Here is a 12,865-nt window from a genome sequence, read left to right on the forward strand (position 1 = left end):
CTACTTTGCAAGTTTTTTGGGTACGAGAACTCAAAACCAGTAAAAGTTTTCTAAAACTTTACATAGTTGGGCGTGCGAGTACACTCCTAATATATGGTATCGCTATCCCGGCAGGTGACATTCGGCTAACTTATACAAACTTTGAAACGAAAATTTTGAAATAAGATAGTTTGGAATTTTTCTTCTCTCCCTTATTATTAATCATAGCGCCCACAATTTTGACTCTAAAAATTATTTTTTTTAGTTATGTACTTCTAATAGACTGTATGATTACGGTTTCAAAGGATGTACATACATGATTCCATAAGTACAATATTTTATATGGGCATTTCCAGGGGAAGGTCTTTATAGTCAAAAATTAAAAGTGATATATCTATGTTGCAGAAAATTTGGTCGTTCCCACCAGGAACCCGACATGAAAAAAATCACAATAACTAAATTTTTGTCACCAAAAATACACAAAAAATGCGATTTCTTTACTAAAGGTTGACTTTAAATCGACTTTTTTTTTTAAATTGTGCAATTTTGTGCAAAGTCGCACTATTGGCCCTATTGGACAGATGATCGATTAAAGATTCCTGAATAGATCCGATTTATACACGCTGACAAGCAATTTATATCCTCATATGAAAAAAGTGAAATCGCATTTTTTTTTTTCAAATTTAAAGGAGCGCAATTGTATTTACTTAAGTTTACAATGTGTAAAACGAAAAGTATACTCAGACTGTAATCTCGTAAGGAAATGAGACAAATACGACCACTGATTGATAAAGGCCGGACAATTGACGATTATCGTTCGTCAAAACAGGCATGTTTGTACAAGATCAACATTCTTCTACCTTATTTTCGAACAACTGGGGACCGATTTTCTATTATATCAGACATCCATACGCACATATATCGTACCTGAACTTTTTTTTACCAACTTCGATTTTTGATATTCCTTCCCCTTGATCGCCAAATTACGCACAGTGCGACGTAACAGAAAAAAAAAACATATTTGTAAGGACCGTTTTTTAGACAAAATTTCGTGATTTATATGCGGTTGCATCAACAATAACAAATCCATATAAAAAATTCAGACGAAAACCCCGCTTTCCCAACAACGATTCACCTATGCTACCAGAACAAACTCGTTTATATCCGTGACAGGGTTGTTTAGCAGATGGATTACCCAAACATATCGTCTTGATGCTAACAAAGAGTTCTTTGTTAGTCACAGCATTACTAATTAGATGTTAATTTTATAATTAAAAGCGTACAAACACATGGTTTAACATGGCATTTTTTACACTTTACCAAGCTGATATGCAGTAAAAGTACATAATAAAAGTGAACAAAATATGCTTTGAAATTATAATTTACTCTTGATGCTGTTTTTAAATTCAATTTACAATTGTTCTAAGCAAAATCATCTACATTTACAAACTACAAACTATAAGTAATACCATTGTACACAAATACCACAAATACAAAGGTCAATAGATTACAAATATACCATAGGATATAACTAAATCTGCAATACAAAAAATATTTACTAGCATTAGTGCCTTTTTTCTTTCCGGCACATTTAAGAACAATAGATTTACATTTGTCGCATGCATTTAAATAACATACATACATTTTACATTCATTAGTATAAATATTTAAACTTTATTACCTAAGGGTTTTTTTGACAATACTACTACAATGTCTACTAGCCAATAAAATGATTGCCTTAAATCGCCTTCACATAAATAAGGTGCTTTAGTCCAAGCTTCAATACGGAAACCCATTTGATCTAGTAATTCAAAAAATGCAACTGCCTCTGCTTCGAAACTCATTTGCTGAGAACGTTCTGGCCAATGTTTTAGTAGAGGACGTAGTGGCATGTGGGATGAATTCATTTCCACATAATGTACATAAGGTAAAACCAGTGCCAATAAAACACGTCCGTTTGGGGCTAACGCTTTATAAATTTCTTCCAAAAGATCTATTGGATCGATGCATCGGTCCAGCACGTTCAAGCATGATATCAATTGGACATTTTGTACCTCACTTATCCGTTCAAGAATACTAAAGTTTCTATTTTTTAAACGCTCACGCATTGTCCAACTGGTTTCTGTGGCAAATGTATGAATTTTGCTATTTGGATGTAAATCCTGAATCGATCTTAGCAAACGTATAGTAATTTCACCATCTCCGGCGCCAATATCTAAGCAGTGTATCTGTAAAAGCTTAATTTTTTAAATATTGGATAAAGATAGGTTAACCGTTTTATAATTACAGTATCATATGATTTGAAGTCAAAACCACCACATTTAAGCAGTTTTCCAAATTGTTGTTCCGATAGTATAAACATAGAACCACGATTTAGATATCCATTAATATCAGTCTGCGTCATAAAAAATTGTAAAACTACGCGAGCTACAGCATGCCAGATGTGAAGCCAAATATTTGTTGATAGTACTTTGGCACGTTCTAGCCAACGCGTTGTCGATTCGTCTGGCTGGAGCAATGGTACAAACTTGGTTTGGAATTTGGGAGGTAGTTCATGATTGGTTGTATACCACTGAAAATACATATACTAGTTAGTACAATAAATAACACACTTAATTTAATTATCAAATTGTTGGAATATTTTTTTAACGGTTACACTTAAATTTTTTTATCAGAATTGAAGTCGGATTTGCTTTCCCAATTTCACTTTCTGGCCCAACATTTCGCTAAAACTTTTTAAGCTTTTTCAGGGGCAAGAGCCCAGCCCCTAATATATTTTATAAATTCATTCCAGGAATTACCGGTGATTTTTGGCAATTTTTTTTTTCACGCAGTCTTTTCCATACAAAAATTTTTTTTTTTCGAAAATACTATATATGGAAAAAAGCAAACTACCTTCAACAAAAAAAAAAATTCTCAAAAATCAACGCGATTTTTAACTAAATCCGAACTTACAATTTTTTTACTAGAATATAATGGGCTTCAAAATTGCATTCTCAAAAAAAATTCTAAAAAATCTGATTAAAAAGTTGAAAGTTTTGATGAAAATTTGCTGAATTTTCGCGAGTTTTGCACAAAGTTTAGGAGTTATATTTTTATGTTTTTTGTTGTAGAATAAACCATATTTTTATACGAAGCTAGCGGAAAAATATTAGAATGAAAATTGTTGCATATATTGTGAAAAACATGCTGTGCCAATACTTTGTTCCGGCAGTGTATGTATAAGAAATTTTTTGAAAAAATATATTTCGGTATTTTTTTTTGCTGGAGTAGTCTTGTAAAAATGAACAAGCATTATTACTTTTCCAAAGAAAAGCCCTTAAATTTTGCCGAGATGTAAAAAATGAATTTACCTATAGAAATGAAAGAAAGGCTGCGTTTCTTTATACATTCCAGATAATCACATTTCACAGCCAGAATAAACAGAATGCGTTTGAAATATACGTTAACATATCATCAGAAACGTTCTAAAGAATAAGTAAACAAAAAAGTTCATTCTAATCGTTCAGAATGAATAAAGAAATGCAACCAAAGTGTATACCTGACTTAATTTAACACGCATCCATCGGAAATTTTTTGTAACACAAAGTGCATCAATTTGATACATATGGAAGAAGACCCTAGTTGTTGTTTTTTTTTTACCTTTTTATTAATGACCAAAATGTGTTTATTCATTTTCCAAAATAAATAAAAATGCTTGAAAGATCTATACGCATTTGTCGCAAAAAACCAATTCAAAACATTAACCATTTTTCTTAATATTTTAATGTTTTCGAAATTTGCATCAACTTTTTACAAACGATGGATGCGGGTTAATTGACGCATTCAATTTACGCACGTACAAATGCGAATTGTTGTTGTTGTAGCAGCATACAAGTTTCCCAAAGGGTTTTTGGGGAGTGTTGCTAGAGTGACAGTCCTTGGCCAGATATAAATCTGGGTCGTTCCGGTTACGTAGACCCGACTGTCGTGGGAACGTACAAATGCGAGTGCTTGGCTTTAGCTTTAATTGAATCATTTACACGCGTATCAATTGCAAACCAAACAAGTGGTTCATCCTCCTTATAAATTTTTTAACGACTTAATAAAATAATGTTTTGTAAATAACATATTTGATTTCCCGGGAATTGTACATACATTTACATAGTCGTTAGCAATAATGTTTAATAGGCAATTCGCATTAATTTTTTTAGAACAATCAATTTTAAATAATGTAGAGAAGCAATATTTTCTCGAAAGAACTTTGTGTATAGAAATGCAAATATGCTTACATAATTTCTATGTTTTCTTTTAACTTCCTGCTAATACAATATTTATTTTATTATTTTTCTTTTACGATACCTAAACAAATACATTGCACATCTACATACATTCAGACATATTTACTTAACCATAAAAGCAGTTTTAACAAAAGGAAGTACATTGCACTTACAAGCCTAGTATCCAGTTCTTCCAAAGAGCGATCATTGTGGAATTTTTGAAAGATGGCCCGCGCAAGGGTTCCTCGCGGACGATAACAAGTCATTTTAATAAATTAAACTGTATTAGTATGTATGAAAGAATGACCGGAAATGTGTGCGGCTTTCAGCGTTGGTTAGTATTGATTTTTTCAAGATCAATTTGTTGCCATTTGAAACTTAGTTTAAGACAACTCTTAAAATTATTTAATCCTACCAACCATATTTCACAGTGCTTTATTTTAAACTTCCATAAAAACAATGGTAAACTGGTGCATTTAATGATAACACAGTTTTTAAATGATGACAGAAACAAGTTGAGAAATCGCCACAGGGTGATACGTAAGAACTTGAACTAGAATTTTTTTGGGAAAAGCCTGAAAATGACCCAACCGACGTTAGCACTTCATTAATATAAATATTAAGATTTGTGTATTGCAACCGATAGATCGTCGATTGTTCTTTACTGTTCGTCCATTTTTAACGTTTGTTCGTTAGCAATACAGTAATAATTAATTTTTCAATTTTCACTTTACGTTAAACATTACGTAAAACATTTATTCCTTTCCAAGCTATTTTAATGAAAATTATTATTATTTTTTTTCTATTTTGATATCAACTGTGTATAATGTAGAAATACCTTTTAATTATGTCAAATCGCTAGGAATTAAAAAAATAAATAAAATTCGCAAAAGTTATACAACATCTAAAATATTAGGTGTCTAGCCGTAAGCCATTTTTTATCACATCATAACTCGCATATATCATATAAGTGGGCGGTGCCAGCCCCATTTTATAAATATTGATGAATTCCTTAGCCACACTGCTAAAAAGATCTGAAAGTATGGTAAATAAACAAAATAAATTCAAGAACGTATGTAGGAAGTCGCCTAACTTCGACAATTTTTATGCGAGTGCAATAAATGAGCTAGCAGTTTATTTAAAAATAGATTTCATTTTGGATAGTACAACATGCAATAATATTTCTCATAAAAACAAATAAAACTAGCGGGTAGGATCTTAAAATTTCCTAAAAAAAAAAAACATTTTCGATGGGCATCCTAGAATGTATGTTAGTTGCAAGTTCGGACTCGTACAGGATCGCAACTGAAAATGTATAACGGCCCGTGGTTTAAACTCAGTTTAACCGCCCGATCTGGCTGGTTTAAACTAAGATCAGCCAATCGAATGTCAGCCAGCTGTTCAATTTAAACTCGGTTTACTTAATCTAAGTTTAAACTGGCACTGAAAAACTGGTCCTTATTAAAAAAAAGCTGCATAAAAGCACTTTCATAATTAGTTTTTTCTTTTTATTTACAAATATACATAAATATATATTTTTATCTACAAATTTACAAAAAAAATATTTACAAATCCAACAAATAAATTAGTTAGTCAGCGTAAAGACATAAAACCCTAAAATCTAAGTTTTTCATAAGTAACAAGTGCTAATAAAGAAGTCCATAAAAGATAGCTCCATTCAGGTCTCCTAAAAGACATACTACCTGACTCAGCATTCGTTGTTAAGTTAAATGACAAACCGTCAAATGTTGTAATACATTGATATTCTACTGCGCTTTCGTCATCCGTTCTTATAACAGCTATTGCACTTGCGCTAAACTTGCCATTGCTAAACTGCGTCGAATTCGTTGACACAATTGGTATTGATTCTCCATCAAAGGCTCTGCGTATGGAAAATTTTAATTAGTTCTAATTATACTTACCCCTCCATTCTAACAGAGTCACTAAACTTAGCTTATCACAGTTGTGATTTCTAGTGCGCTTCAAAATGTGCCACAAAAAATTCGATTTTAAGTGCTAGAAAAATACACAAACACTTAAAAAATTGTGTTGTAACGGCATATTTGTTGCAGCAGCAAACTTTGAGGCGATGTAGAAAGCACAGCAGTGATGAGCCATGCTTTATGACTTTGTAAGAATACGGATGTTAGCATATTTTTTTTAGAGATAGTTTCACTACAAATTGAGATCGATTTCTACTCACTGAATAATAGCTAGCGCTGGCTCTGGAAACACATTCTCAATGTTACATTCCAAATGGGTTTCGTTTTGAATTCGTTGCGGAAGAAGCGTATATGTGTAGTTTTGTATATCAATAATATGCAACTCCTTATCCATGGATCTCGTTTGGACATCAGTTTGAACATGGCACCTGTATATTCCTGACGATTCGATCGACGGATTGATCAGAAGTATACCTGTTTGTTCGTCATCCGGTTCGGAGGATAGAGCTGCTATTTCGTTTTTGTACTCCGGCTAAAATTTCACAAAGCAAATGATAAAACAAGTCATCATATTAATTAAAAGAAAAACAAGTAATTTTTAGCAAAAAAAACGACTTCAACTCTCATATAAAAATGTATATATATATATATATATCTCATGATCCACTGAACGGATCTTAACCAGATTAGTATGGGACCACCTCACTACCTTTCCGATGCAAAAAGAATTATCGACGGTTGACGTTGCAAAAAAAAAAATATATATATATATATATTCCGACGAACTGATAACCTGCTCCTTTTTTGGAAGTCGGTTAAAAATAATACTTTTTATGTTCTCTTACAATTACGGAGGTTCCATGTCCTTTGATGTATTGGAAAATCACATTATTATCCTTAGTCCATTTCACAACCAGAGAGTGGGTTTCCTGCTCAACCTTAAAATGGCAATTCAATGGTATTGGGTCCACATTTTCATCATCTATTACCACCAAAGATGGTCCTTCGATTTCAGTCAATATCAAGCAGCTGCTTTCTGAAAAAATACAAAGTAATTTCATAAAAGTCGGGATTTTATTGCTATTATATTGCTACTACTTCATGAACGCATGTAAAGAATATTCCCGAAAGGTTAAGAGTACTCCAAAATTAACCGAAACGCATTTAAAGCCTGTGGTAAAATTTACATTGCGATGTCGTAGGGAGGGCCATATGATCGGGTAACAATAAGCTGCTGTAGTGACACGAGTTGGTTCGCCACTGCATTACAGACACTTAACACTATAACACTTCTTTTAAGACTACACTCACAAATAAGGTCAGTTCATAACATTCACAGAAACTCCATTTATGTACTGTCGGAGTCAGTCTTTCACTTATCGTTCTTTATAAACTGATTATTGTAACAGCATAAAAATTCCCCAAACAAAAGTCGGTAGGTTCAGGGTCCGATCCCAGGTCCGAGAAATATCAAAGATAATTGTTTTTTTTATAGCGGTCGCCTGCAGAGTGCGTAGAGAAGCTTAATGTCCGTGCTGAGAAAAATGCTGTCCAACTGATATGGGTGCCACGGTACATGTCAGTTAAAGTAAATGAGAAGGCCGACCAGTTAAGGCCCGTCCACATACAACTTTGGCGTTGCGTTGGCGCTGGCGTCGCTTTGACAGCGGCGCGCGTAACGCCCGTGCTTGCTACAATGAACGCTTAGCACAGAATACTTTGGTCACTAAATTAACATACTAGCGGCTGATAAATCAAAATTTTTACATCAATAATTGCATTAAAAACTATATTTCTTGCCCGCATTTGATTAAAAATTAAAATTAAATCACATAATTTTGATTATTTAGAACAGCTGACGAACGACGCGCGCGAAAAGTTGAGAGTTGGACATCTTCCTGCGTTGTGTTGGCGTTGGCGTTGCCCAACTTTGGTTATATGGAGACTTTCATATAAATACATGTATTCATAGTCAGCTGTCGAAGCGACGCCAACGCCAACGCAACGCCAAAGTTGTATGTAAACGGGCCTTTAGCCATAACTAGAGATGGGCAAAACGGTGATTTTACAATCACTGTGAAAACTGTTACTGTGATTTCCTGAAAGCAGTGACTTTAATCGGTGATTCGAATCACTATTTTAGAATTATGTGAATTTTCGATAGTACAGCTTGATACAGCCATTAAAAAAGCCAACGCAATAAGCACTCCATAATTTTATAATACCGTTATTAAAATGCAATTCGTAAAGCTTTAAATGTATATTAGTTTCATATTATTACATTTTTAAATAAAAAGTGACAAGTTTCTGTGTTGCTGAAAATGTAAATATAATATGTACATAAAATACATGAGACAAAACTTCGCGAAGATAGTAGTTGTATCAAGCATGCTTTTGCCCTTTTAATGAAGATCTTAATTTAAAACTTTACGGCAGTACTGTTTACCAGTTACAGCGATTGATGCAATTGTGAATGGTTCAACAGTAATAGTGATGCCACACGTGGTAGAATGAAAAAATAGGAAAACGGTGATTTAATATTTTTAATCACTGTGATAAACGGTGACTTGAAAATCGCTGTGAAAAAGTCGCCGATAGTGATTTTTTGCCCATCACTAGCCATAACGTCAGCTTTCTCGACCCCGATAGGACCTGAGCGTTTCCTTGCGGTGTTGTTACAGCACGATAAAGGAAGTGCTCACGAAGGGTTTCGTCAAGCTGAGGGTTTACTAGGGGGGTATAATCTAAAGAGGTAGAGGCGTATGATTTTTACAGGTATTTTGTGGGGTCATTGTAAGTTAAGAGGCCACTTGCATAAGCTGGGAATCTTGTCAAGAAATCTATTTATGTCGCTTTTGTGACTCCGCGAAAGGGACACCATTGCATCTCTACTTGGAGTGTGAAACCATTTCACGGAGAAGGAAGAGATGCATAGGACATCTATGGCTAAGAGAAGTACATACACACTCACTACCGACGGGATCTATTCCTAAAATGTATAGTCTTTAGGACTCGATGCAATGTTGTGCTCGGCTGAGGGCGCAATAGGCCTACTGGTCGCGGTACTTTTCCTATTTTTTTTTCCATCTATCTAAAGAAACATCAAAGCCGCGCACGAAATCTGCGTTGTAAGTTTGTAAGCAATACTTGGGGGTCATGGGGAATAAATCGAAGTTCATGGGTTTTAAAGCTTTCATTTTGATGGCTCCACGGTTTACGAAATTTTGAAGCTTTTTTGACTGGAAAACTTGGAATTGAATGTCAACAAGTATAAAGGACATCCTTTCCGCAACTGTCGCATAAGTCTTGAGCCGGTTTCTTAAATGAATATACTGTCAAAATACTCGTAGTACTTCAAATTGCACCACAGGAGCTGTACAAGCGAGAATAACCAGGCACAGTTCAAACATTTTTGGATGTCCACTGCAATCTTTCAAGCTAAGACATTTTAGTAGAAGTAAGAGAATGTAAAATTTGGAATAATTAAATTTCGTTTATGTTAGACATAATACATATGTATGTATGTACGTATGCACATGCATTAGGGTGGTCCCTTAAATGTCAATATCATGGGACGCAACCTTTTGTTCTAAGTACGCACGAAATAAAGAAAATTTAGGAGTCGCTACGAGGGCATACAAAAATTGTGTTTTTTTTTTGTTTTTAAACCACAAAAATTTGACTTTAATCAGCTCTAATTCTCGCGATTTGAAAAAATTAAATTTTTTTCAAACCATGGTAGCGAGCCCAACTTTTGTTTAAAATTTTGAAAATTTCGTGGATGTCTTTATTTGGTACGTAGAACAAAATTTAGATGTTGGCATTTTAAGGACCACCCCAACATCCATGCATATGTATATATGTACCTAGTAAACCCATATGTAAATACATAAGTATAAACAAATTAACTTTTTTGCTCGCTAAATATTATACATTCTCCCACTCTGATCGATAACTTTTTAATTTTGCAGCAGGCGAAAAGTGAACGACATCAGGCGCCACTCTCTCTGATAACAAAACGACCATCAACCAATAGAGAGCGTGGAAAGTGAATATATGTATGTATTTCCATGCATACATATGTAGGTATGTATATACATCAAGTATTATATTTAAAAATGATGGAATTGGATTTTGGAATATGTTTTTCTTTCGCATATTCATGTTTTACATACATGTGTGCATGTAAATATGTATGTATATATTGCTGTATACCATACTTTCATTCGGTACATTCGATGGATTTCCTGTGTTGAAAACAACTATATGTACATATATATAGTTTTTCATCGATAGTTTTTCATAGCGATCAAACATATTTTTTATTAAAAATAAAAAAATTTTCAGATCAAAAAGCGCTCTCATATAAATTTGTTGTACATTAGCGAAACAGGTGCACTTGTCTGTATGCATTTACATACTTAAACATACATACATACATATATACACGATTTTTTTTTATCCTTTTAAGCTGTTAATACACACATATCACTTTTAACTTTAAGCCATTTTGATATCGTACTAAATATGTAGTTATATAGAAAAAAGCTTACTTCATTTATACAAGCGATATGGAATTTTCATCTGACCTTGAGCTACAATTTTTAAAAATAGTTTTTTAGCATCACACATTTACATATTTATGTACACTAGGGTGGTCCTTAAAAAATCAAATGAACGATTTTTTCCAGTCCCACCCCTTCAATCGATAACACCACTATCGCAGATGTCACATATAAGTTTTGGTCCTGATTGGAGACGCTTAAGGCGTCTCGCACAAGGGGCAAAGTTCAGATTCCTCTATGGAGACTCAAAAAAATTAAAATTAATTTTCTTTTCATCTAATACCCAAAATGGAAGCTACCATAGTCGAAGATATCACGTATAAATTTTGGTCCCGATTAGAGTCGATTAAGGCGTGTCGCAAAGGGGTCGAAGGCCTGACGCCTCTAAGGGCTCTAAAAATTAACAATATGTTTTTTTTTTTAATTTAATGCCCTAAATCGATACTACTAAAGGCGAAGATGTCACATATAAATTTTAGTTCCGACTGTAGTCGGTTAAAACGTCGTCATAGGGTAGACTGAACTTTGACCCCTGTGCGACACGTCTTAACCGTCTCCAATCGGGACCAAAATTTATATGTGATATCTTCGACTATAGCAGCATCGACGTAGGGGTTGGCGCTTAGGAAAGCTGATGTAAAACTTTGCTCCCTACATTTAACCACCCTAATGTACACATTTACGAACAACTTTTGTATTGACCAATAAGGCACTGTTCACTATCCACAGACAAATTTGATCGTTATTGAGATCACCAAATCCTGCGATGATTTTCTTACCTTTATACAAAACAACCGTTAAAACCGACAAAACCGACGCGATACAGAGTAACCAATTCATATTTTATTGCTGTTTTTTTAATAACTTTAACTATTAAAACAAACAACAATTTTATTTAAATGCGATGTATTCGGTAAATGTAGTATGTATGTATGTAAGTAGAGGCGAAAGGTCCCCTTGTCAATACCGAAAATAAAATTAAATAAAATGAAATGAAAACGAGAACCCACCACCATACGTAATATTTACGTATTTCCCGCAACTAAGGCAAAATTAAACTGAGCGACTAGATATACAGAAATGAAAATTATGCGCACATGGAAAGTCTTGTATGCAATATAGTCTAGATAGTCTAATGGTTATAGCCAAAAGAAAAATAAAATGATATACAAAAAGAACAACAAAAACGTTTTTTTTTTTTATAAACAAAGAGAGAGTCGGTTGGTTGGACGGTACGTCCCGTTCCGTTTGGCTGCTCAACTGTTGAAACTGTTGAATATACATATGAGTATTTACTACAAAAAACTTAGTATGCGCCAAATAGAAGGCATATGCCACAGAACACCACACTATGTGGTATGTATGTACGAGTATACCACCAGAGCGTGCGTTGGCTGTGCCATGTCGTGTCCACCAAATGACTGAGAGGATAATTCAAAATATACATTTTCGTATAGTAGATGTACAGTGCCGGGAACCTGAATAAGCGCCCGCTTTTGATCCTCAGTATTGACAGTTTTTCATTTGTTTATTCAATATTCATGAATTTTGTATAAAAATCTGTGTTCATATGGAAAAGTAGCTTATGTCGAAAGGCTGGCTTTAGTATAATGCGGCATTCCCTTTACTCTTTAAACGGCAAGGAATTTTTTGATGAGACTGAATAAGAATACTGACTTGCTAGTATCGGAACTACTTCTTGCACGTTTATTTGCCAAAAGTTCTACAACAGCTCAGCACCTGTGAGTCATTCGCAATCGTATGCTGCGAATGCCGATTTATACTAAAGCCAGCCTTTCGACATAAGCTACTTTTCCATACGAACACAGAAATATAGCATATTCTATAACAAAAACATGTAAATCCGATTTTCAAACTTTATAAAAAATTTATAAAAATTAAACTTTCCAAGTTTTAATTCTTTTGGGTGTGCAGTTTTATAGCCCATTCAATTTTAGTACAATAAAAGCCCTGTTTCAGGTACTTCACGATGTGCAGATTTTACAGGATTTACAATAGCACCTTATGGAAGGTGGCGACCGGAAACAGCTTCATGTAAAAACCTGAAAATCGTGAAGCATCTGGTACAGACTTTGGGTGAGTAAAAACGACCGTTGAT

At 34.0% G+C, this 12,865-nt stretch overlaps 3 protein-coding genes across 4 annotated transcripts in view; 1 reads left to right on the forward strand and 2 right to left on the reverse strand.

Moving 5' to 3' along the window:
• Nucleotides 1-693: 693 nt before the first annotated feature.
• LOC108359279 (methyltransferase-like protein 9) lies at nt 694-5,247 on the reverse strand. 2 transcript variants are annotated; one of them, XM_017611068.1, is made up of 3 exons: nt 4,412-5,247; nt 2,267-2,551; nt 694-2,216 (listed from the first exon to the last, which is right to left on the reverse strand). In XM_017611068.1, exons 1-3 carry the CDS (start codon nt 4,502-4,504, stop codon nt 1,647-1,649), a joined length of 948 nt encoding a protein of 315 aa, XP_017466557.1. In that variant the 5' UTR covers nt 4,505-5,247; the 3' UTR covers nt 694-1,646. The 2 variants fall into 2 exon arrangements, with proteins under 2 accessions (XP_017466557.1, XP_017466558.1); XM_017611069.1 differs by having other exon boundaries at nt 701-2,207; nt 4,412-5,070.
• A 502-nt stretch (nt 5,248-5,749) lies between these two features.
• On the reverse strand, nt 5,750-12,257 carry LOC108359280 (uncharacterized). The gene is made up of 5 exons (XM_017611071.1): nt 11,757-12,257; nt 11,526-11,616; nt 7,027-7,217; nt 6,442-6,713; nt 5,750-6,120 (listed from the first exon to the last, which is right to left on the reverse strand). The coding sequence occupies exons 2-5, from the start codon at nt 11,584-11,586 to the stop codon at nt 5,853-5,855; spliced, it is 792 nt and encodes a 263-aa protein (XP_017466560.1). The 5' UTR covers nt 11,587-11,616; nt 11,757-12,257; the 3' UTR covers nt 5,750-5,852.
• Nucleotides 8,805-12,865, forward strand: part of LOC108359275 (uncharacterized protein DDB_G0289357) — a 33,813-nt gene continuing 29,752 nt past the window's right edge. Inside the window, exons 1-2 of the mRNA XM_017611055.1 lie at nt 8,805-9,638; nt 10,153-10,267. The gene's annotated coding sequence lies outside the window, so the exon portion shown is untranslated. The remainder of the gene's footprint in view (nt 9,639-10,152; nt 10,268-12,865) is intronic.

Source organism: Rhagoletis zephyria, unplaced genomic scaffold, assembly GCF_001687245.7.
Source record: "Rhagoletis zephyria isolate East Lansing unplaced genomic scaffold, Rhagoletis_zephyria_1.1 Rzeph_scaffold_00368, whole genome shotgun sequence".
NCBI classification, from domain to species: domain Eukaryota; kingdom Metazoa; phylum Arthropoda; class Insecta; order Diptera; family Tephritidae; genus Rhagoletis; species Rhagoletis zephyria.